The sequence below is a fragment of the Thamnophis sirtalis genome, unplaced genomic scaffold (assembly GCF_051295495.1).
Source record: "Thamnophis sirtalis isolate CommonGarterSnake01/CBP01778 unplaced genomic scaffold, rThaSir2_p1.2 scaffold_4, whole genome shotgun sequence".
In the NCBI taxonomy this organism is placed as follows: Eukaryota; Metazoa; Chordata; class Lepidosauria; order Squamata; family Natricidae; genus Thamnophis; species Thamnophis sirtalis.
Window position 1 is genome coordinate 8,317,964 of NW_028261384.1, and position 26,782 is coordinate 8,344,745.

Sequence of the window (26,782 nt, forward strand, 5' to 3'; positions counted from 1 at the left end):
AAGAAAATCAAATACTAACTATAATTGATGGTTATCTACTGTTGGGTCAAAAGGATGAACAGTGGTGATAGGGAAGATAGGGAAGATAGGGAAAGTTGCTGTTCTGCAAAATCATGTTTTCAATTTTATTCCTAACTATGGCAGTCGTCTTCAACTTGTTTTTTTATGATGTATGGACAACATGCTGCTATGCTTTCCAAACCGACCTTGCCGGGGTAAATGGGTGTTGAAGTCCAAAATATCCTGAAGGCACAATATAGGGAAGATTCATACTAAAGTGATAGTAGGAATCAATGCAACCTAGCCTACAGCTCACTTTCATTTATTGCCAAATTGCCCATACTGAAAAGTGGGTCAGCTTGCTGCAAATGTTTGTGTGGTTGTGTTCAAGTGGCAAATCAGGAGCTGCTGAGTTTCAGTTAGTAGTCAATCCGCTTCTGTTTTGGTTAAGCGACTAGACGATCAGCACCAGTGGAACAGCAAGCCAAATCTCAATTACACAGCTGCATTAGCTTTGCCAGTAGCAAAAAAAATCACAGTGAAAATATTACAGCACAAAAATAAATTAACAATAGATTTTCAGCACTTCTAGCCTGTTTATAATGGAATTACAACCATGTCCATTGAAAGAAATTGTTCAATCTCAGCTTCAATTAAATTAAAAGCATTTTGAAGCGTGAGTTCCTATAGGCGTTATTGAATTGAACTCCTAACAACCTTAGACAACAGCATGGCCAGTGACAAAGGATATTGGGAATTGTAGTTCCAGAGCGGCTGGCAGGCTCTAGGTTAAAACTAAGGATGAACAGAGATGGAAACATGGTGAGGAATATGGTAGCAGCATTTTCATAAATATATTATACAGAATAACAGAATAACATAGTTGGAGGTTATTCCTACTCTTAATTCTCTGCTCTACCATTTTGGACAAATGGATATCCAGTCTCTTCTTAAAAACCTCCATATTATCATGTCTGTTTGTATACGGAGAGAATAATTATAGTGACAATTTCAAGCATAGTTTTAGGTAGTGTCGGGAGCTGAATGCATGGCAGCGTTCCAATATTTGAGGGGCTGCCACAAAGAAAAGTCAGTCCACCTGTTCTCCAACTCTTTTATTCTGTTTTTCTGGCTATTAGGTTAGGCAGTTCACTAGATATTGAAAGACCGGTGTATATTTATGCATTTTTTTCTGTCCTGCCATTTGCTAATATTCTCACTCTTTTTCTTGGACTCTAAACTCTTTATAGGCAAACTTTTACTGCCATTTACACATTTGAGTCATTGATAAAAATACTGGCCAGAGGATTTTGTATGACTGAATTCACTTTCCTTCGAGACCCCTGGAATTGGCTGGATTTTTCTGTTATCATCATGGCGTAAGTAACTTTACTGTATTTTTCCCCTCCATCTCCCTGGACTGAGCTTTATTGAAGTTTTATGATATGATAATATGTGTTGCTCACCCATGCCTTTCTAAAGAATTAATTTTCTGTATTGATCATTTTGGGAAAGAAGTGAATTAACTTCTTTAGATCAGCTATTCCTCTTCTCGCCAGATAGCCTGGAACAACATCTCTCAAAATCCCTAGTCAGCATAGGGAATTGGTCATCCCAACTCATCTGACAAGCACATGCTTGGGGATGGTGCTTTAGATTTTGCTGGCAACTTATTTAACTAAGTAAAATGAGTAACTTGCTACAAAGGAAATTCATAATTAAATGAAACATATTCCAGAGCACTTTTACTAGGAACAATAATATCAGCCACAGTGAATAGTGCATCCTAACATTTGGCGCATGTTAAAGGCTGACTTAGCTATTGGCATCTTTTCTCTAACACTTTGACAGAGTGTCAAGTTTCAGATGATTCTTCTTCTGAAGTCTAGACCAGATTCTTTAAATAGATTTCTTAGCAATTTCCAACCTGCTTGGCTTCTGTATCCATTCGGAAACAAATGTATAGGGAAATGTAGTTTTAAAAGGAGAGGATTACAGTCAAAATCCCTCTGTTTAAAATGCTGCTATAAATTTGTGGCATAGAAATTATCTCAGTGATTGAGTCTTCATTGACACATTGCAATACATTTTGGGGAGAGACCCCTGTAGTTGGTGTAGCAAGAGTTGGTGCATTCCAACGACTATCTGACTATCTGCTTAATTAATTTTTTATTTTGACTGATGAAGCTTTGTCCAGTTGCCATGATTCAACCTTTTTGATAGCTCTTGGTGTAGTTTTCAGCACTATATTGGAAAAACCTTCACTGCTAAATTGGTATAAATCCTTATCTCTCCTATCTATGAAATTGTACCTATGACAGGAAAGAGTTTATGCCTATCATGGTTCCCATATTGTACTAAATCATCATGTGGCTTGCTGGTTTTGGCTTATTTGTAATGTGAAGCAAGCAAACTGTGGTTTACTCAATAAAACAAAGAAATCACAGTTTAGACCTATAGGTGAATACAGTTGTACTTTAAGTGCGGGATATCCTAAAACCTTAACACCAAATCCACTGCAACTCTATGAGAATCAACTGAACATAGGGCTATTCAGAAGATCTTTCAAATGAAAGGGATTAAAATCCCTATTAGGAACAATAACTTCTTTAAACCAGAGTGAATATATTTTTTTTTAAATGTGCAGGACTGGGAGGTGAGATCAGAAATTTCAGTGAGTACAAATTTGAGGGGCATGGAATTTTTTTCCTTTGGAACTTCTGGACATGCATCAAAGCAAAACAACTAATTTAGCCAGATGTCCCATCGTCCACCTTCAAAGCTTTATCAAACCTTCATTAAAATCCTGCTTCTATGGTGCACTTTGCCTTGTCATGTCAATGTTATTCCTCTTTGCCAGACACGACACCTCATTGAGATGGACTGTGGCTGAATTGCAAAAGGCAGTCAGCTATAACTTTGGCAAGACCACTGTGAGAATGATAAAGATTCTTGAGTTTGACTGCAACAACAAGCCCGTGAGGAATTACTAGCTAAATTAGTAATTCCTAACTGACTGAAGTAAACTAAACTGAACTAAGTGAATTAACAACTAAATGTCGCACACAGCCAGGCACCATATAAATACAGGTAGACCACAATTGACCCCAAAATGTATGTTGTTATGTGAGAAATTTGTTAAGGGAATTTTGCCCTTTTTACGACTTTTTTTCCCCACATTGTTAAACGAATCAACACAGTTGTTAAATGAATCAGGTTTCCCCATTGCCTTTGCTTGTCAGAAGGTCGCAAAAGGGAATCACATGACCTTCCAGACACTGCAACCGTCATAAATGTGAGACAGTTGTCAAGCACCCGAATGTAAATCATGTGACCATAGGGATGCTACAATGGCCGTAAGTGTGAAAAATAGTTATGTCACTTTTTTCAGTGCTGATGTGATTTCAAACAGTCACTAAACAAAATGTTGTAAGTTAAGGACTACCTGTGCTACCTATAGTATACATTCTGGAGAGAGATACATGGGTCCAGCTTGTTTCCAAAAGCTTGGAAGAATAATTTTCCAATCCTGGTGACTAAACCCCGATTGGATCCTGAGACTTTATCCTTTGCCTTTTATTTGCAGTTACTTCCCTCTTTGTCCTCTGTGTTTTCTCATATTAAAATTGGTTAGCCAGAATTGCAATGGACACAGCCTTTCATTTTTAAAGATTCAACTAATAACTTAGCATAATAACCTGTAGAAAAAAATCAGGCCCAACATTAGGTAGAGTAAGATAACAAGTCTAAAATAGCAAATGCTAAGAAATCCAGTAGTAGGTTCCTAACCAGTTTACTATCGGTTTTCTCACCCATGTGCATGCGCAGAAGTGTCTGGGTGGGTGGGCAGAACCCCCCCCCCCACAGCCACCATTACCAGTTCAGCTGAACTGGGACAACTGGGAGTCGGTAATAGTGACATCATCCCAGATCCTACTTTTGAGGTACCAAGTCTTTCCTAAAGTCTAAGAAATCATGTCTCTCTGTGTTAGAAAGGCTGTATAACTCTTGTATCTGGGAAAGGAGTTACATATCCCCTACTAAATATATTTGTCCTTCTTAGTTACAGTTTTTCTCTTACAGTTTTTCTCAATACTTCCCCTATCTCTTTTCTTTTCCTTCTTGATTTCACAGCTCCAATTTTTGTGGGGGTTTTCCTTACCTTAGTTTGGTTGGGTGTAGATAAATATCAGTTCTATGTAAATTCAATTTATGTCAACCTTCAGGAAAATGACCAAATGGGCTTGAATCCCACAATCTTACATGAATAACATGTAACATAGTAGTAACCTAACCATAGGAACATAAACATCTCATTCAGCTACACCAGGGGTGGTCAACTATGGTCCTTTTACAACCTCTGAACTTCAACTTTCACAATTCCTTAAGTGAGCCATACTGGCTAAGGAATTCGGGGGGGTTGAAGTCCACAGGTTGTAAAAAGCCCATAAGTGCTTACACTTCATATATATAGTAGATTTTAACCACTGCTGTCAAATAGCTGTTTGAAAACATTGTGGATGGACCACCATTTTTATGACATTGTTTCTTCTGTTAAATTGCCCCTATTGTTTAGAAGCTTTGCTCAAGGTGGAGACCCTATGCTGTTTCAGACAAATGGCTGTCCAATCTCTTCTTGAAAACTTCCAGTGATAGAGCATCCACAACATCTGGAAGCAAGCTGTTCCTCTGGTTAACTGTTCTCAATGTCAGGAAATTTCTCTTAAGTTGGATCTCTCCTTGATTAGTTTCCATCCATTGCTTCTTATCCTGCCTTCGGGTCCTTTGCAGAATAGGTTGACCTACTCTTCTTTGTGACAGCCCTTTAAATATTGGAACGCTGCTATCCTGTCACCTTCTGTTCATTCGATTCCTGCAATCATTTTTCATATGTTTTAGCCTCTGGTTCCCCTAATGAACTGATCATCTTTGTTGCTCTTCTCTGCACTCCTCCAGATAGTGAACCAGCCATCCTTGTAGGTAGTACAAAATGTACCGCGACCATTCACCCTAGCGCTAGTCCTAACCAAATACCTTATAGCTGTTGCTATAGCAACTGCAGCTCTCCAAGGCTAAGTGCTCTCTCCTGATCTGACACATAGACGGGAATCTAAGCAAAATACTATTTCCTCACTCGACGTGAGTTATCTATCTCCCCAAGACCTGATGTTTTTCTCATCAGCTGAGTTCAAGTACGATGATTGAGGAAATAGGATAAATTCAAGCCTAATGACCAAAGAAGCTATAAGATGAGCAAAATCCATTTCAGAATAACTCAGATGGGACAACAACCTGTAGGGGACAATTATGCCCTTGTCTTAGATGTCAGGAAGTGTGTACATAATTGTTCACATGATGACTTCACAATGCAAGTGTCATCCTTCTGCCTGTTCTCTGGCTTCATTCTTGACGGAAGTAACTGTATTTTATTACTTGTTGCTGAACCTAAACCCTGCCTTTCTGTTTATTCCAAGACTTAGTAAAGCTTATACAGTAATAACAAGAAATACAAAGTAGAAAAAGAAAAATCGATCCAAATAAAATAAGTTGCTAGAGTAGTTAATGCTTTAAAGCTTGGCAGAAGAAATGCATATTACGCATTAATGAAAATTAATAAATTTAATTAATAAAATAATGTATTAGATTTCCTTCATATTGGGAGAGTTGGAATAAAATGTGCCCCATGAGGGAGTGTATTCTCTAGCCTGATAACTACTGGCACCTGATAGTTGAGTTGGCAGGTGAGACCTTTCCTGCCCATCTAAGCTACTAGAAAAGTTATTTATTTATTAAGAAAATATATCCCACCCACCCCCCCAACTTACTCATGGTGATTCTGGGCAGATTACAGAAATAGAACCCCAAAGCAATACCCAATGAACCACCAATCCCCCCCAACAATAATAGTCAAACCAACTACTTTATAGGCTCCACATCACCCTGAGGTTACCAGCCCATTGGCCAAATCATGTCTTCAAAGCTTTTCTAAGGAGTGTCAAACTGGGGGCCAATTTTATTTCTGCAGGGATGATGTTCCTCAGGAAGGGAGCCACCATGGAGGAGGCCCTTCTTTTTGGTCCTACCTTGGTTCTTAGGACAGGGCAGTTCCCAGACTATGTAGGACTTGAAGCACCCTGAATTGCACCTAGAAGCAGATATGCAGCCAGTGCAGCTCCCGCAAGAGAAGTTACAAATATGCAGATTTATGTGCCATAGTCTAGTCAAGTTCATAGAAGAGGACTATGGTGCCGTTCTAGATTGTTTTTAGATAATAGGCTAAGTCCCTAAAAGGTTCAGCACTTTGAGACTAGTCGGCTGTTAGTTCCAGTGGAAAATGTTCAGTACAGGAAGTCCTTAATTCATTTACTGACTATTCAAAGTTACAACAGCACTGAGAAAAGGAACATGCCTGTTTTCCACATTTATGACTGTGGCTGCATCTCCAGGTGATCAAAATTCAGATGCTTGGAAACTGACTCCTATTTATGACAGTTACAGTGTCCCAAAGTCATGTGATCATCTTTTGCGACCTTCTGACAAGCGAAGTCAATGGACAAGCCAGATTCACTTAATAATCATGTTACTAACTTAGCAACTGCAGTGATTCATTAACAACCAATTCATTAAAATCACACCAAGAATACTGCATCCAGTTTTGGACACCAACTATAAAAAAACATGTTGAGACTCTAGAAAAGTGCAGAGAAGAGCAACCAGGATGATTAGGGGACTGGAGACTAAAACATATGAAGGACCGTTGCAGGAACTGGGCATGGCTAGTGAAGAGTAGGAGCAGGGGAGACAGGATAGCAGTCTTCCAATATTTGAGGGGCTGTCAAAGCAACTGAAAGCCAGGCAAGAAACAATGGATGGAAGCTGATTAAGGAGAGATTCTAGAAACCTAGAAATAAGGAGAAAATTTTGACAGTGAGAACAATCAACCAATAGAAGAGCTTGCCTTTGGAAGTTGTGGGAGCTTCATCACTGGAGGCTTTCAAGAAGAGATTGGATTGCCATTTGTCAGAAATATTCTAGGGTCTCCTGCTTTGATGTTGGGACGGACTAGATGACCTACAAGGTCCCTTCCAACTCTGTTAATATAATCTAAAAACTGGGGTAAGAAAGGTTGGAAAATGGGAAAAGACACCTAACTGTTCAAATTGCTACAGAATACCATTGCAAGATGATCCAGACCTAAAATGAAAGTTAGCTGAATGAGAATTCTCTTAATGTGCAACAGCCCTGGATTGTGTCTTTGTGAACATTTAGTTAACATCAGAGCTCATGCAGACTTCATAGAGCTTACAACCAGCCTGCTGTGGTCTCCAAAGGACTGTATAAAGACCAATGGAGAGAGGATCCGAGTGAAAACATTTCTATGGTGGTTTTCAAGCTTGCACAATGCAAGAACCACCAACTGAGCAGAATCAATAGGCAATGCCAGAAAAGACAAAACTGTGGTTAAAAACCACCAAATCAAAACATGTTGTATTTAGTTAGCCACTAGGTCTTTACACAGTCTAGTAAGGCATGTGTGAACCCAGACATTTTTTTCTGATTAGTCTCCCTGATTATGTGATACATGAAGGAATATACTTCTGTCAGGATGCCAAGAAAATATCCAAGAAGTAATTACAGTCCTCAAGTTACAAGCTCATTTAGTGACCATTTATAAGTTACAACAGCACTAAAAAAAGTGACTTATAACCATTTTTCATACTTACAACCTTTGTGGCATCCCCGTGGTCATGTGATCAGAGATTTGTGGCAACTGGGTCATATTTATGATGGTTGCTGTATCCCGGGGTTAAGTGGTCCCTTTTGCAACCTCCAGAGAAGCAAACTCAATGGGGAAGCCAGATTCACTTAACAACCTTGCTACTAACTTAACAACTTCGGTGATTCACTTAACAGTGAAAGGTTGTAAAATAGGGCAAAACTCACAATGAATGTCCCACTTAATAACATAAATTTTGGGCTGAATTGTGGTCATAAGTCGAGGACTACCTATAGGGGCTGCTGCCAATAGATTGGTTTGCCCATCTTTGCTGCTTGCTAGCTTGCAGTGCAAAAGCCCCTATCTTCTCTTCAAAGCAAATTCTTAATCCGATTTAAGTCCCATATATCTCCTCCCAACCCACTGAAACAAAACAGAAGAATTAAGTTCCTGGATCAGCTGCAGCTTTGGCCCTCTTAGCAGGAAGTGAAATAGCAACATCCTGAGCCAGACAACTGTTGAGATTCTAAAAAAAAAAGTCACAAAGGGCAGTGTCAGCCAGTTCAGCATTGAGAGTTTCCAAAAAGTTAGGAAAACAGCCGAAGAAAATCAAAGCAGGGATTGGGAAAGAAAAATACCTCAATCCTCTTTTTAAAAAAAAATTTTTTTGAAGGAAAAGTATGGAAAATGACACTCGGACAATTCTGCCTGGATTTTAAAACTTGATTCATTTCTGAATATTCAGTTTCTAGCAAGTACATAATGGGATCATAAGCTTTAACTTCAAGTACCGTCAATAAGACAAAATTGCCTCTTACATCCAGCTCTTTACTATTGATTTCCTTAGAGAGAAAGCCTGTATTTAATAGCAAAAGACCACCAAAGAGAGAGACCAACTCGTTAAAAAAACAAAAACCTTAGCTAATTCCTATTTTAATAAAGGACCCCCTCTTTCAATAGAATTCTAGATATTTAGAGTGCCTATATAACATTAAGTTTCTTGAGTCATTTGAAGCTTTTGATATCCAGTTACCTGGACAGAAATACCATAGCTGAATTTAGAAACACTTCTTTAAGGATTCCTTTAGATTTACTGTTTAAGGACACACAGATTCTCCCAAGGGATGGATACAAATGTTGCTGCAAAAAAGTGATGATTGAAGCCATGGCTATGCATTGAAAGCTCTGCTCATTTAAAAAAAAAAAAAAAGCTGTGATCTGTAATTATAGCTGCCATCTTGAGTGTATTTTAAAATTTATTTTTATTTTATTAAATGTATTGACCACCCTTCTTACCACAAGAGAACTCATTTCTCAACCCGGGGGATTGTCCTAATTCTCAGCAGGCTTCAGTGAGCATGGACCCATATTGCGGGTAGTCCTCTACATTTCTGTTGTTAAACAAAGCAGTTGTTAAATGAGTCTGGTCCACTTTTAGCATCTTTTTTTGCCACAATGGTTAAGTGAATCATGTGGATGTTAAGCAAACCTGGTTTCCCTAATTGACTTTGCTTGTCAGAAGTGGGCTGGAAGGTTGCAAATGGTGATCATATGACCCGTGATGCTGTAAATATAAATATATGCCTGTTGCCAAGCAACCGAATTTTGATCTTGTGCGCATGGGAATGCTGCAATTGTTGGTTTATTGGTTGATTCAATTGTTGATTTATTGGTCATAAATCCCATTTTTCAGTAACTTTGAATGGTCATTAAACAATGGTTGTAAGTCAAGGACTACACATATCAGCCTTCTTAAAAAACAGTTCCCCCCCCCCAAAGTGATTTTATTTTCTCTTTAATTTCTTTTTTCCTTTGTTCCTTGTCTCTGGGGCAAAACCTGCTTAACTGTCTTGCTTAGCAACAGACATGTGGTCATAAGTTGAGGACTAGCTACATGTGGGAGAATTTTGGGACTAATTTAGCAAATCACATGCTGTGTGCATGTTTTCTCACAAGCTTCAATTCACTTGTTCCAAATGCAGCCCAAAACATAGTACTTTCTTCGAACCCTCTTTGAGGGACATGGGAGAGAGGCATGATACTACTACCAACCATAAATAGGAACAATCCTAGAAGTTGGCTTGCCTCTTTTGCAATATTTCTTTCTTGCATTTTTATTTATAATTGTTTATATTGCTTATAAGCTGCTTTGGGGACATTGAAAAGTGAAATAACAATAATAGCCAAAAGTCATAGGTGGCTTGGGTGCAATCACTACCTGTATACCATCGGCATTGATAAAATCCCCATCAGTCAATTGCAAAATGTTGCATCACTTGCTTCCATCCCGTGATGTGACCTTTAACACTATCAAATGTCCCAATCTGCCTATCCGTGGTCCTTAGGAAAAGGGTCAACAAGAATGCCAAATGCAGTCTGAACATCTGGCTGATTGTGCAACGAATCATAATAATGTATTATGAAGGCTTCTCTGAGTAGCATTGCTTGGAAGATAGTATTCCTAATTGTGGGCCTTTTCATGGAAATCCTTCCCCTAGAAAGCCATAAGAGAGCATGCTGATATCTACTTAGCATCAAGCTTAAACATTTCTCATCTTCTAGGCATTTTCACTGTTTGTGCAATTGTTTGTTTCTTTGTTTTAATGTTATGAGCCCATATTACTCTATGTTAATGGTGCTTACATTTTATTGCAACTTTTCTTTATTGTTTATGAATACATTTTATTATTTGACTGTGTGTAATATCTTTGTCATCTCCCAGAGGATTCTGGGCCATTGATCCTATTTCATGAAGATAATGATAATTGTGGAAGCTTTAAAACAGCCACTAATACTTTGAGAGCACAGCTGTAACCACATCTGGGTGAATGCATTAATGGGGCTAATGGAGCATTCCTATTAATAATAAATCGGAATAGAGCTGGAAGGGACCTTGGAAGTCTTCTGGTTCAAACCACCACCCCCACCACCCGCTGCTCAAACAGGAAACCCTATACCATTTGTAACAAGTGGCTGTCCAGTCTTTTCTTAAAAATCTCCAGTGATGGAGCACCCACAACTTCTAGAGGCAGGCTGTTCCACTGGCTAATTGTGCTCACTATTAGGAAGTTTCTTCTTAATCCCAGATTGCTTCTCTCCTTGATTAGTTTCAATCCATTGTTTCTTGTCCTGCCTTCTGGTGCTTTGGAAAATATATTCACCTACTCCTCATTGTGGCAGCCCCTCAAATACTGGAATACTGCTATCCTGTCACTCCTAGTCCTTTTATTTATGGAGAGATGATGTTGCCAGGAAGGAAAGTCTTACCCCCCTGAAGATGATGCTATGGGAATTGTCTTTTCAATTATATTTGCATACTCTTGGCTTTAGATGTCCAATTGATGTAGTGACAGCTAGCTCTTCTTTTTGGGATTGCTTTCATCCCTATTTTTATTCTCCCTGTTTTACGTCATCCCACCACCCAGAACACGTGATGCCAGGTCAGCTTGCTCCAAATTCCCTTCCTTGTCTGAACAGTGATAACATTTTGGAATGTAGCCAGTATGATTAGAAGTGACTGAGAGAAAAGAAGTACAAAATATAAGGCTCCCGTTTTTGGCATTGTCCACAGATTCAGATCAAGCTCTCACGTAGGCATGAGTTCACTTTTGAACCAACTAGACAAATTGGCTAAAAAATCCAGGAGGAATTCTCCCACTGTCCCTCAAGCACAGGACTCTATGTTAACACTGGCAAAATGGCTTAAAGCTACAGAAAGTACAGAAGGAGGCCAAAGGCAGGGAGTCTGTGGAGGTTCTCAATCATCCAAGTCATGGTTGTCCCAAAGATGCTTTTTCAGGAGGCAACTGGACTTTCTTGAAGACGTTTCACTTCTCATCCAAGAACTTTATTGGTTCTGATTGAATGGTGGAGAATGGAAGGAAAGGGAAGTTTGTCCACAAAACAACGACTTCACAAATGCATGGCACAACATCAAGACAAGATTCGGCACTCCATCTGCATTTGAAAGATGAAGGTTGCTTTTTGAAGACAGCAAAGTTCACATTATGGATAGAGAGGACCAATGGTTTGAAAGTGGGATCAAAGAGGCTATCTGTATTAAGATTGAACAGCCCTCTGTCAACAAGGGTGGGGGTGGGGATACGACACCACCTGTCTTCTGTTTACAACCAGTCCTTTCAGCAGTCCCAAGAAGGTTCCACACCCATTTGCACTATTCAGGTGACCCTGGAGGCACAGATAAACCTCCAAGTGTCCTCAACAAGTCTCAGAAAGAGTGCTAAAAACTAGATGACTGCAAGGAATATCAGTCCTTCTATCCTCCTCCATTCAGTCTGAATTGAAGAAACTTCCTGGATGAGAAGTGAAAAGTCTTTAAGGAAAAACAAAGATAGCCCAGTTGCCTTTTGAAAAAGCACCTTTGGGTAAAAGACAGGGCATTCATACAAACTCTTCATTGCTTAACTGAAACACATGCAAAAACATTGTGATCCTCATGAGCATTGCATCAAAATACTGAGATCCTTTGAGGGAAATTTCTAAAACAAATTATGCTTCAGCAAATTAAACCAGGACTGGAAGAAAACAAATGCAAGGGAATTTATCTGCCCAGGTTTAATCTAGTCTGATACAAAACTTTTCCCACAACGGCGTTTGAGTGTACTCCATCCATCGCTTAGTCAGCAAAAAAAAAATTTTTTTTACATCAGCATGAAACGTGTTGTTCCCATTGATGACCAGTGTTTATTACTTTTGTTCTGGTCATTCCCAGTCCTTTAATGTTCCTCCAAGGTAATAGATACCCAAAGCCTAATAGATTTCACCCATCTTCATGATATTGAAAGAATGGGCAAAAATATTGTTTTAATATTGGCAAGAATGACTTCACCTGCTCACCCTCAGACTGGGGATGAGATGAAGGCAACATCAACCAAACAAGCAAAGAGAACTTTATGAGGATAAGGCCATAATTACAGAAGGACAAGTAAAATCACTTTGCAAACCAGTATTTTATTTTATTTTTAGCAACTTGCAAAGCTCCTGTAGCAATACTGGTAGTCCTTGGCTTAAAACAGTTTGTTTAGTGACTATTTAAATAACAGCACTGAAAAAAGTTGATTTGTGACCATTTTGCACACTTATGACCATTGCAGCATTCCCATGATCACGGATGAAAATTCAGATGCTTGGCAACCAACTCATATTTATGACAGTTATAATGTCTCAGAGTTACATGATAATCTTTTGCGACTTTCTGACAAGCAAATTCAATGGGGAAGTCAGATTCTCTTAACAACTGTGTTACTAACTTAACAATTGCAAGGATTCACTTAACAACCATAGCAAGAAAGGTCATAAAATGGGCCAAATTCATTGAACAGTTATCTCACTTAGCCACAGATATTTTGGGCTCAGTTTTGTTCATAAGTTAAGGACTGCTTATAAATAAAATAGGCTATCCCTGTGATCCTTTCTCTCTCTCCAAAGAGTAACAGAATAACAGAGTTTGAAGGGACCTTGGAGGTCTTCTAATCCACCCCCCTGCTCAGGCAAGAAAACCTAAACTATTTCAAACAAATGGTTGCCCAATCTCTTCTTTAAAATCTCCATTGATGGAGCACCCACAACTTCTGGAGACAAGTTGTTGCACTGATTAACCACTCACAAAATTTCTCCTTAGTTCTAGGATGTTTCCATCCGTGACTTCAGGTATTTTGGAGAATAGGTTGACTCCCTTTTCTCTTTATGGCAATATTATAGTCACAAGTGGAGGACAACCTGCATAAGCTCCTTTGAGGTTTATATAAATGAAAAATAATACCCCCTTTGCTGTCCAATAGATAATTTTAGTATAATCAAAAGGAGGGGCACTGTTGCCCTAAAGGAAAAAAAAAGTCAAATTAGTTCCTTCTAGCATCGTCAGTCTGTTTAGCTTGTCTGCTCAATAGAACTGGAACTTCCCAGGTCTGTGTTCATCCTTGATTGAACCTTGTGAACTAAAAACTACTTGTGCCTCGTTAGTGTCTCAAGTGTGGAAGAGAACATTCAGGGTTTTATAAATGAATGCTGTGTTTGGAAATATGCGACTGCTCAAACTGTACAACTGTTCACTCTGGATCATTGAGGATTTGGCGCCAGAACTTCACACCTTTTCAGAGGGTGAATTGAAAGAAATGGTGAAGGACATCAAAGTACAGGGGATGCAGTGATTCCCTTGCTTTTGAGCAAACTGGGCTAATATAGTTTTCCAGTGGGAACTCTGTCAATGGTATTTGCATACCATTTTTCATTTGTTAATCTTATACAGGTTGTCCTTGATTTATGACTATACTAGAGCCTGACCGTTATAGCAATAGCACTTAGACTTATATACAGCTTCACAGTGCTTTTTACAGCCCTTTCTAAGTGGTTTACAGAATATTGCCCCCAACAATCTGGGACCTCATTTTACTGACCTCGGAATGATGGAAGGCTAAATCGACCTTGAGCCTGGAGAGATTTGAACTACCAAACTGCAGCTAGCAGTCAGCTGAAGTAGCCTGCAGTACTGCACTGCACTACCATGGCTAAATTATGATGATCATAAAGCAGATCATCACATTACCAGATCAGATTTAATCTTTTTTATGTCAGTTGTTAAGTGAGCACCACAGTTGTAAAATGAGCATGGTGACTGTTAAGCAAACTCATTGTTTTTTAAGGTTTTTTTTTTTACTGAAATAAATACTAATTTTTAGTTGTGGGGGGAAAATACTAGTTTTTGGCAAAAAATATCAAAAATTGCAGTTATGTGACCATGGGGTGCTCCAAGTGGCTGTAAATACAGGCTAATTGCTGAGTGTCGGAAATATGGTCACATGATTGGAGAAGCGCTCCTGACCTTTGGAACTTTGAAATCAAATCATGATAGTCACTGCATTAAGTGCTTTGTGGGTAAATACACATAATCCATAACTTATGACCACAATTGAGCCCAGACTGAGCTGCTAAGCAAGATGGTTGTGAAGTGATTTTTGCCCCATTTTGCGACCTTTCTTGCCAAATTATTAAGTTAGTAAGCCAGTTGTTAAGTAAAATCTGCCCCCCCCTTGACTTTGCTTATCAGAAGGTCATAAAGGATGATCACATTACCCAGGGACACTGCATCTGCCATAAATATGAGTCAGTTGCCAAGCGTATGAATTCTGATCATGTGACCATGGAGATTGTTGCAACAGTCAGTAAGTATGAGAAATGATCATAAGTCACTTTTTTTTCATTGCCGTAACTTTGAATGGCCACTAAATGAAGTGTTGTAACTCAAAGACTACCTGTATTAGAGGTAGAAATCATAAACAGCATTGCCCACGGGCTTTAAAATGCCCATGGATTTCTACAAAAAGCTGCTCAAATTGAAGATAAGTACATGTTTGTTCCTGACTGCAGTAATTAGTGATAAGACCGGTTTTCTAGCTTTGACAATCTTTTAACATATTTTGATCTTTTTTCCTCCTTTGTCAGCAGGAAAATAGAAGAGGTTTTGAATAGGGGTTCCACAACCCTTCTACTGAGTTAACTCTGAGTAATAAGATGGGGGTAGTCTATAAAATGAAACTCTCGTATTTAAAAAAAATATATGATGCTTGCTTTAATCCCACTATTATTATTATTATTATTATTATTATTATTTTTACTGATATTTTCAGTTGCCAGAAGCTGTCTTAACAGTCGCAATTTGGGGTGGGCTGTTGGGATTCACATTTGGAACAATATGTATAATTTTATTTTATTTTTAATTTTTTGAGAAAACGCTTTTGCAATAGTTCATTTTATAACTGAGGGAATTTTTTTTTCAAGGCTTGCTTGCATGCATTCATGCATACATATATAAAAAGGGTTAAAGGCTAGGTTTAAATAACCCACTAATTGACAGAACATAGACTTCATGTGTGAAGAAGATTCTAATTTAATATCTAGCTTCCCCAGAGAAGAAAAAAGAAGAAACAGATGGAAATTGTATTTCTTGCTCCAAAGAAATTCCTTTCTAGCCCGTTATGTAGAACAGGTGGGCGAGAGACTTTGAGCATTAATTGTTATAATTAGATATAATTAGATTATGAATTTGTTATACAAAAGTTGTTGGATTCTTTCATAATGGCTTCGTAGTTTTCCTGCAATAAATTGACTAACCTTCAATTTTGCATTACAGTTTAATAATATATGTTATACATGTAGTCCTTGACTTACAGCCATAATTGAGCCCAAAATTTATGCTGCTAATCGAGACAGTTGTTAAGTGAGCTTTCCCCCTTTTACAAGCTTTCTTATTGTTAAGTGAATCACTACAGTTGTTAAGTTAGTAGCACGGTTGTTAAATCTGGCTTCTCCATTGACTGCTTGTCAGAGGTTACAAAGAGTAATCTCACCGGGGACATTGCAACTGTCATAAATACGAGTCAGTTGCTGTGTGTCTGAATTTTGAATCACGTGACCATGGGAATTTTACAATGGTCGTTAAGTATGAAAAATGGTCATAAGTCATTTTTCTCAGTACCGTTATAATTTCTAACTGTCACTAAATGAACTGGTGTGAGTCAAGAACTATTTGTAGTCACTATAATTAGGGCGTATCCAAATTTTCAATTTCCAAACATTAGAGGTGCTCAAAATTTGTGACAAGTCTTTGGCGATTGTAAGGCTATTTTGGTTATTTTAATATAATTTAGATATGCTTGGTAAGTAACTATGTAAATATCATAACTTTTTAACATTTTGTTTGTTTCATTAATATGGTGTTTTATTGTAACTGAGAAGCCTGACAATATGGGGTAAAAAGTTCAAAGGTATTAACTGATTTGGTATTAACTAACTTCTGTATTCTTCTTTAACTTCAAAAACTTTCCTAGGAATCTTTAAATCACTAACAATTTGGAAGAAATTCAGTTATGTTTTTATGTTGGAAAGTGCATTATAATGTAAAAAAAAATCATAAAAGTTTCCTCATTCTTTTCACTTCCATAGCAGCTACAAGTCCCTAAACTCATGTATTATTTTGACTTGTTTGGCCTCCACCTCTTTAATTCTTGACATTTAAAATGTGTAAAATATAGGTTTATCAGGTTACATACAGATTGGAGCTGCTTAGAGTCTTTTTAACATCATACAGCTTTACACATATTCCCTATATAATAGGAGAATTTTGAAACTGTTTTCTTTTTTTTTGTTTACCAACTTATGATCTCAGGCAGATTGGGGGTGAGAGCTGGGAAAAGTTAATTCCTTTTTGTTGTGTAGTAAGCTTCCTATTTACAATTACCTTGATTCAAAAATCTTTTCCACTCACTTTGTCTCATTCCTGTTGCAAGGCCAAGACTTAAGTGATGGTTTTTGTGTTTTTGCAATACAATACTGGTTTTCGCTTTCATTATCCTTGAATTTTCTACATATCTAATGCTCTTCAACAGAAGTTCAATACAAGTAGTCCTCAACTTATGACCACAATTGAGCCCAACATTTTCATTGCTAAGCAAAAGAGTTGTAAAGTGAGTTTTGCCCTATTTTACGACTTTTTTGCCCAGTTGTTAAATTAATCACTGCAGTTGTTGGCTTCCCTACTGACTTTAACTTGCCAGAAGGTCACAAAAAGTGGTCATGTGACCCTTGGACACCGCAACCATCATAAATACATGCCAGTTGCCAAGCATCCAAATTTTGATCATGTGACCATGGAGATGTTGCAACTGGCATAAATGTGAAAAATGACCATACATCTCTGGCTGTAATTTTAAACGGTGACTAAATGAATGGTCATAAGTCAAGGACTACCTGTAATGCTGGGCAAGCAAGAGAAATCACCTAGCACTCCTGATTTTCCTTCTGCTTGTCTGCAGAAAAATTATGTGAGTAATTCATGGTGGCCAATTAAACAGATCTTCGCATAGGAGACCCGCTTAAGAATTCTGTGCAATTGCCTTGAGCTTCACCATGGAAAAAATGGAATATTGAAATACAATAAACGAATCTGTTTTAAATAGATGAAAGGTTAATCCAACACCCAGAACGTAGAACAGAAATATCCATCATACACAAATATTTTAGCAGCTTACCTGCAGGAAATGAATGCAGTAGAGATTTGCCAAGGCAGAGGAGCCATTTACCCAGTTATGGTAATCAGCGCATCAACTTTAAGATAAGGTGAAAGGGACCTTGGAGGTCATCTAGCCCAACCCCTGCATGAGCAGGAGACCCTATACTATTTCAGGACAAGCTCAAGCCATTTAAAGAGAATCTAAGGCAGTCCTTAGCTATGTGTACCTTGCTGAGTGTTTCCAAATAATTTTGGCTTAATTCAACAGGTTTGTAAGAAAATTGACCAGACTAAGTACAAATTTCATAGTTTGAAATGTTAGGCTATTGTCAGCCTTTTTTTAAAAGTAAAAACTGTTTCATATAAACCAGGTAAGAAGCCCTGATAATTACATATCTGGTCTCAGCCTCAAGTGACTATTTTTTTCCCTGTCCTCCCCTTCCCTTCTTTCTCTTCTTTTCTTTCTTTTGCTGTCCTTGTTTTGCTGTCATGGTCTTCTTCTTCTTGTCTGAAACTTTCCTTGTTTACAGATACATAACTGAATTTGTGGACCTGGGCAATGTCTCAGCCTTACGAACATTCAGAGTTCTCCGGGCGCTGAAAACAATCTCAGTCATTTCAGGTGAAAAAATAATTATAATGGGGTTAAACACTTGGGATGCACCAGTAAAGCTTATGTGCCATTCCCCCATAGCAAAATGGCAGGCGGTAGAATATGGTTTGGTATGAATGAGTAAAGGGAACAGAGGAACCTATCAATAAAATGCCTTTTGATATGGCCCCTCATCCACTCCCTCAAAATTTATTTTGTGGTGAGCATAAAACATTTTTGTGGATCTAAAATATCTGAGTAGAAATTTATGTGTGTATGTGTCTTCAGGTCAGTCTTATTATACAGGTATGTCCATGCTGTTTTCTAGGCAATGTTTTCCAAAATGGTTCGCCATTGTTTCTTTCCTAGGGCTGAGAGGGAAGGACTGACCCTACAATGTCTAGAAGGCTTTCATGCCCAAGGCAGGATTAGAACTCAGAGTCACCCAGCTTCAGCCTAGGATCTTCCTCACTGCACCTCAATGGCTCTGGGCTGATAGGATGGGTCAGGTCCAAAGTCCCCAATCTCCTCATTTCTTGTGAATGCGGAAAAGGTTACCATTTGATTCTCCTCCTCACCTCTTTCTCAACATCTCCAATGAGATAGAAAGAGAGAGAGAGAGTGACTGGTCAAAATCATGCAGTTGACTTCTAAGGCATGACTCAAACTCAAGTTTTTATGCTTCTAGTCCAGAGGTCTCCAAACTTGGCAATTTTAAGACTTAGGGATTTCAACTCCCAGAATTCCTCAGCCAGCCACACTGGCTGAGACATTCTGGGAGTTGAAGTCCACAAGTCTTAAATTTACCAGATTTGGAGACCCCTGTTCTAGTCCAACACCTTAAACTACTAGCCCAAACTGCCTCTTAGAAATATGATGTGCAAAGATACCCCTCCAGCAATACAATTCAGGAGTCAATTTAATATCTTACATCTTGCACTTGTTAGAAAAATAGAACAAAAGTACTAAATTTGGTCCAATACATTGAAAAAATTTTTTTTTCCCATGAGAATTGTTTGCAAAAATATGATACTTCCCATGGAAAAAATTAGATCCTTCAATAAAATTAATTTGAGGGTAAAGGCTATTTATATTTATAAATACTTGTATTTATATAAACATGCTTTTTATAGCTGAAAAAAGAGAGAGATGAATCTAGTTTTGTTTTCTCACTTTGTTGACTCTGAGACGTATTGGACTACAACCCCCATCATCCGTTGAACGGATGAGAATTGAAGTCCAACATTGTTGGAAGGCTGGATTCATTTTTTCCCCAGTAGTGTTAGGCCCAGCATTTTAGAGCAAATGTCAGCTGAATCTGGGCACAATCCACAAGTGCTTTTTTCCCCTCTGAAACCCCATTGGGACAAATATAATAGTGTAGTCTTCTTATAAAAGTTATTAAAATTTCCAATGGTGCCAGCTCCCTTCTTTGACATCCTCTCACATTACCTTATTTTAGTCAAAAATGAAGGCAATTCCATTTTCCCCCCTTTCCCCTTTTTATGAAAATTAGTTATGGATGCTTTCATCTTTCTGTCTCCCCCTTCCCCTCTTCCCCCCTTTAAATTGACAGCGGAACGTACTCTAAAAGTGAAACAATGGGGAAAAATAAATATGCCAGGGGCTTATCTATGGGCAGGACTTCTTCAGCCTTAGTGTTTAACATCTTTCACCTGCATGGCCAGGTAGAAAAGAATGTCAAAACAACCCACCCTGCACATGTCAAATGTTGTCTATATGACCACAACTCAGCTCAAAATTCCCAAGACAGCAAAGTGAATTTTGCCTCACTTTATGACGTCCTTGCCACAGTTGTTAAGTGCATCACTGCAGTTGTTAAGTTTGTAATCGGTTGTTAAGGGAATGTGACTTCCCTGTGGTATTTGCTTGTCAGGAGGTCACAAATGGTGACCACATGATCCCAGGCCATATAACCATCATAAATGTACATGCTAGTTGCCACGCTTCTGAATTTTAATCACATGACTTTGGGGATGCTGCAACAGTCATAATTGTGAAAAACAGTCATAATTCATTTTTTTTCAATTCTATTGTAACTTTAAATGATCATTAAATGAATGGCTGTAAGTCGGGAACTACCTGTACATGGTTATCCTGAACAGATGTTGTCAATTATAGGCTTAAAAAAGGGACTGTTTTGTTTTTATTTTAACCTTATTTTATTTTAGAGAGAGAAATATAGGGATGATAGACCAGGAGTGGCAGAATCAACTCCTTTTAAGACCTACCACTAAATTATGTGGCAAAATGTTCACACTGCAGCATTCTCCACTGAAACTAAAGCAATGACGCTTGTTCTGAGGCGCCTGGGAAGCATTTAAGGGATGAATGTCATATTTTCCAGAAGGCAAGTGAAAATCCACAGGAGGAAAATGCTGTTGATTTTAGTGGATCTGGATTTCCTTCTCCTTATCTTTCCTGATCCTGTACTGAACTGTGCAATGTAAAGAAACTAATGGCGAGTTTTTAGACAATGAAATACTTTTGGCTTTCCTGAAAAGTTTTTGCCTAAACATGTAGCAGAAGAAGATTGCTCAGTTGTCAGGTAAAAGAAAAAGACAAAGGTTTTCCTTTGTCCAGTCATGTCCAATTCTAGGGAGCGGTGTTCATCTCCATTTCCTAGCGAAGGGAGCCAGCATTGGCTGAAGAGATTGTCGTGGTCATGTGGCTAGCATGACTCTACACTGGAGTGCATGGAACGCTGTTACTTTCCCACCGAAGTTGTACCTATTTATCTTGTCACATTTGCATGCTTTCGAACCGCTAGGTGGGCAGGAGTTGGGATAAGAAATGGAGTTCATCCTATCATGCAGTGGTCTTGAACTGCCAATCATCCAGTCAACAAGCCCAATGCCTTAACCATAAACTTGTTTATGTATGGAAAGATAAAGACTTCCTCAATGGTGCTCAGGTCTTAGCAACTCTATGTCCTGGCCATGTAGATTTTTCCTTGCAACAATAATAGGGGTTTGTTGTTGATTTCTGGGATTTTTTTCCCTTCAAATTCCCAATCTAGGTTATAGCCTTGCCATTTCCTGTTGGTCTTTCATCAATACACTAAATGGTCCAGTCTTGCTTAGTTTTTTTCAAGAGTAGTCAAAATAGAAAAATGCTGCCATGTTTTGCTAGTACCAGTGAGCTCCAGTGGAAGAGAATATTGTAGCACAGGGTTGAACTGTGGGGTCCTTGGTGCTCACTGAGCTTGGTTGTTTTCTTACAGACATTTCATTCGTTCAACATCATCATGAGGTTACCTAGTTGTTAATGAAAAGTCTGCAAAAAATAAAAATCAACCCCAAGCTCAAAGAGCACCAAGAACCCCACACCGTTGAGTTCTTTAAGCAGTGCTCATTCCCTTGGTGAGATCAGAGTTTGAAGATCATCATAAAACTGGAAGAGATTTTTGATGTCTTCTAGTCCAAGCCCCTGGCCATGGCTGGAGTCCTTATTAGTTGACCAATCTTTTCTTCAAATTCTCCAGTGATTGAGCACCCACCCCATAACTCTGGGAGGAAAGCTACTCCACTGATTTTTTTAAAAAAAACTGGGTGTACAGGTGGTCCTCGATTTATGAGCCAAGGTGGCGCGGTGGTTAAATGCAGCACTGCAGGCTGACTGCTAGATCAGCAGTTCAGCGGTTCAAATCTCACCGGCTCAGGGTTGACTCAGCCTTCCATCCTTCCTGGGTAAAATGAGGACCCGGATTGTTGTTGGGGGCAATATGCTGACTCTGTAAACCGCTTAGAGAGGGCTGAAAGCCCTATGAAGTGATATATAAGTCTACTGTTATTATTGCTATTATTACGATCATAATTGAGCCCAAAATTTCTGCCTCTAAATGAGGTAGTTGTTAAGTAAATTTTCACCCCATGTTATGACTTTTCTTGCTGCAATTATTAAATTACTAACAGAATTGTCAGTAACAACCAGCTCAAGCAGTCTCCTGCTTGATCAGGGGGTTGGATTAGAAGACCTCCAAAGTCCCTTCCAGCTCTATTCTGATTGATTGATTGATTGATTGTTAAATGAATCTGGCTTCCATATTTGCAAGCAAAATATGATCACATGACCCCGGGACACTACAACCATCATAAATATGAATCAGTTGCCAAGTGTCTGAATTTTATTCATGTGAACATGGGAATGCTCTAAGGATCATAAATATGAAAAATGTTCATGTCACTTTTTTCAGTGACATTATAACTTTGAATAGTCACTAAGTGAACTGTTGTAAATCAAGGACTACCTGTATTTCTTTCCAAAGAGTGTATTCTCCTGCAGTCTATCTTTATCAGATCCAATTTCTTTTACTTCAGTGAGAGTTCACCAAATCCATTTGATAATTCAGTCTGAAGGAAAATCCAACAGTTAAGACTTTACATACATACCCAGATATATTTCAGTATTACCAATCATAATGTAGTTTGTTGGCTTTCCCTAAATATACTGTTGGAGGCTGGAATCCCGGACTGTCAGAAAGTCAAAAGGGGATTGCATGACCCCGGGACATTGCAACTGTCATAAGTATGAATCAGTTGCCAAGTGTCTGAATTCTGATCACATGTCCATGGGGAAGCTGTAAAGGCCATGTGGGTTAAAAATGGTCATCAATGATTTTTTTCAGTGCTGTTATAACTTCAAACAGTCATTAAGCGAATGGCTCTAAGTCAAGGACTACTTGTAATTTCTCCTGTACAAAGTATTTATTTATTCTTAGAGTTCTATCCCCACTTTCCTACAGATGCTCAAGGCAATGTATTTATCCTTTCCTCTTGTAGATTTAGCCACAACCACCAACCCTTTGGAAAGGAATGAGACATAGTGACTGTGGCTACTGATCTGTTATCTGTTCTCTTGCCTGTTTGTGACTGTCTGTTTCCTGATGGTCCCTTTTGCTCTTGGCTGTGTGTCTCAGGCTGGAAAAGCAACATAGCCCACTGCAAAACTAGGCTGTGGGTTTGTCATAGTCTTTCAACCGGCTTAAGACAGATGACTTCCTTTAAATGAAGCTGAAACTTTTCCCAAATCCTGAAGTAGAACAAAAACTTCACAATCCTGACAGAACATCCAAGTTATTCTGCATATCCTCCAAATTTTCCTTCTGTAATCACACTCCTCTTTCTTTTGTGGAATATCTCAGGATAAAAGGTTGTATTAGAATGCATGTCTCTACATCAATTGGATTATCTCCATGGGATAAACTAGAACAGAATAGTAACTAAATTTCTGCATGTAATGATAACTATAATGCACCTGTCACTGTTAATTGAATAGGGAGTTCTGTTAGTACTGTGAGTGGTATTTTCAACTCTTCACCTTTTATTCCAGTGATACCTCTAAAACACATCATTAATTTTTGTAAAAACCCCTTCATTTACTTCCCTACATCTAGAATTATTCAGGTGGGAGATTTTGTTTAATGAATGCTTTGAAAATCAATACTTTTTTTTCAAATCCAAAAGGAGAATTTGTTGGCTGCTGTTATTTTGGCACAAAGCTCACATAATCCCTGTTGGTCATAATACCCTATTCCCACATCACAGTTAACTGGGTCAATGGAGGGTTAGTACATTTTGGGAACATCAAAAAGAGATCAGTTGACCTAGTCAGATAGCCCACAAAGGATTAGATTTATCCCCAAACAGAGTTAAATTAACTCCCCCAGACCAAAACTCTGCCCACGTTATACAAACCCATCCTGCAGAATTAACTGTTCCAAAGACTAATTTTATGGAGGCCCAGCAAAAACAAGAGGTTTTTTTTTAAATACACAATTTGTTTCTATCTTTATTTTCCTCTGATCCTTTTATTCACAGTTGGAATAGTAAAAAAGTGTCAAAATAGATAGGAAGTAGTTATAGGTCCCTCAACCTGTCTATAATGTCACTAACTTAATTGTATCACCAGAGATTTCCAGAGTATTGGAATTCATTTTGAATTGATTGGTACCTGAGTCTAATAAAATAATTTTTTCCCCATATCAATGAAAAATAAAAAGGAAATAGTAAGAGTTGGGTGCATGAAATCCTATAAGCCTCCTTCAAGGCAGTTGAGGAACATAAAAGATGAAATTAAGTGAAAATCTATACTATGAAGTATGGGGTTGACTGGATAAGATGATGAGATCAATGCAAGTAGTCCTTGACTTACAGACCACAATTGTACCCAGAATTTCTGTTATTAAGCGAGACAGTTGTTAAGTTAGTTTTTCCCCATTTAGCCATCTTTCTTGCCACATTTGTTAAGTGAATCATTGCAGTTGTTAAGTTAGTAACAGGGTTGTTAAGTGACTCTGGCTTCCCCATTGACTTTGCCTGTCAGAAGGTTGCAAAAGAGGATCACGTGACCCCTGGGAGAAACTGCAACCATCATAAATATAAGTCAGTTGCCAAACATCCAAATTCTGATCACATGACCTTGGTGCTGCAATGGTCCTAAGTGTGAAAAATTGTAGTAATTTACTTTTTTTCAGTGCCATTGTAACTTTGATCTGTCACTAAACGAGTGGTTGTAAATACCACCTGTATTTGTCGACATCAAAATAGTGCGGGAGCTAGCATGTACACCCACACATACACTAAAATTCTCATAGTATGCTCAGTCAGAGCTCTTGAAGACCCAACCATTGCATTCAAGCAACAGCCAAAGTTTGCTTAATGCTAAGTTTGGTTTGTTTCTCTGTGGCTCAGAGAATTGTACCTATCCAAGCCATTTGGTTAATTTATGGTTGAACGGCTTGTGTGAACTAGAAAATGAGTTAATTCAGCAACCGAGTTAAGGTGTTTTCTGGTGCATCCATCCAGGAAGAAACTGTTTCCAGCACTTTCAAAAATGTGATCACAGAGGATGGGATCATTCAGGCATCCTCTGCCTCTTCTTTCCCCTCTGAAATGTTTATTAGCTATTTTGTCACTGTTACTGCCTATTGATTTCATGTCAACCTTTTTGCTGTACAAAATACTGAGCAATTTCTATTGCTTTCTCAGCCACAGGTAAGGCAGGTCACTGGTATTTGTTTCCACCAATAGGAAGATGAGGTAGTCCATGGCAGATGTGAATATTTGCCACTGAGGACTAGTGAATATCCTACTACATTGATCTGTCCCTTGTGTAGAATAATAACCTACTATTTGCAATATTTACTATTGCAGGATTGTGCTTGAAAGCCATTCCTACTAATCTGCTTGAAATCCTTCCTGCCCCAAATTCCACTTTGGCTGATAGCAGCTTTTTTTTTTACAGTTTAATCACTTTCTACAATACACAGGTGTATAATTCATTATTAGGAATCATGCTTTGCCCAAAGAAAATTTAAATGTTTAAATCTAACGAACAAACATTTATGCAATGTCAAGGCCGAGGTAAACAAGAGTTTTGATAGTTTGATAGTTTCCTAGTTATCGAAGTTACAACTGAAGTACAGCTAGTCTCTGACTTACAGTTCATGTAGTGACCATTCTAAGTTACAACAGCATCTAAAAAGGTGACTTAAAACTATTTTTCACATTTATCACCATTGCAGCATCCTTAATGGGTCATGTGATCAAAATTCAGATGTTTGGCAACTGACTCATTAATGAAGGTCACAGTGTCCCAGGATCATGTGATTATCTTTTGTGATCTTCTCACAAGCAAGGTCAATCAGGAAGCCAGATTCACTGAACAACGGTGTTGCTAATTTAACAACTAGCAGTAATTCACTTAACAAATGTGGCAAGAAAAGTTGTAGAGTGGGGTAAAACTCAATCAATAAATTTCTTACTTAGCAACAGAATGTTTTGGGCTCAATTTTGGTCGTAAGTTGGGAAGCACCTATACTAGTGTCTATTTAACAATCATCTTTCAGGACTTTTGAGGAAGAGCCAAATGTCCGTGTTTTATTATAAGACCAACAAGGAAATCCTCATCTAATATAAACCTCTAGTGCAAATGCATCCTCCTAATGGGTTGGACTACCAAAATTCTCACCTGGTTAGGAATTCTGGGTGTTTTAGTCCAACATATCTGGAGGATATGAGACTGAAAAAGTCCTAACAAAAGAAGTTGGACCTCAGAATGAAAAGAAAAAAAAATACCGGTGTCCTTTTTCTGAGATTGAATGAACCAGCTCCATACCACTCCTTTGGTACCCAAGAACAACTGCATGCTTTTTGGAATGTTATCTTTGCCATGCACATGATTTTCTGAGTCAGGAAGCATTTCTCAGAAAAAAAGGAAAAGGGGAAATAAGGTTCATGTGAAAGATGAAACCAGATGAAGTGCCAATGAAACATCTATTTATCTATCCAAGTGACAGAAAAGAAAATATTTTTGGGTGTCTTCTTGTGGATGCCAACATTTGCATGGATGCTTTAAAGATCAAACACATGAATAATAGTCAGTTCTCATAGGAGAATCAGGGTTATATTCAAGGATGCCCTGA

The 26,782-nt window shown here is 38.4% G+C and overlaps 1 protein-coding gene across 7 annotated transcripts in view; it reads left to right on the top strand.

The window, feature by feature from the left end:
- LOC106545622 (sodium channel protein type 5 subunit alpha) overlaps positions 1–26,782 on the top strand; it is a 351,125-nt gene that overhangs the window by 98,958 nt on the left and 225,385 nt on the right. For all 7 annotated transcript variants that reach the window (XM_087712437.1, XM_087712436.1, XM_087712435.1 and 4 more), the window contains exons 5-6: positions 1,251–1,379; positions 18,275–18,366. In XM_087712437.1, coding sequence (XP_087568563.1) covers positions 1,251–1,379; positions 18,275–18,366 — 221 coding nt within the window. The remainder of the gene's footprint in view (positions 1–1,250; positions 1,380–18,274; positions 18,367–26,782) is intronic.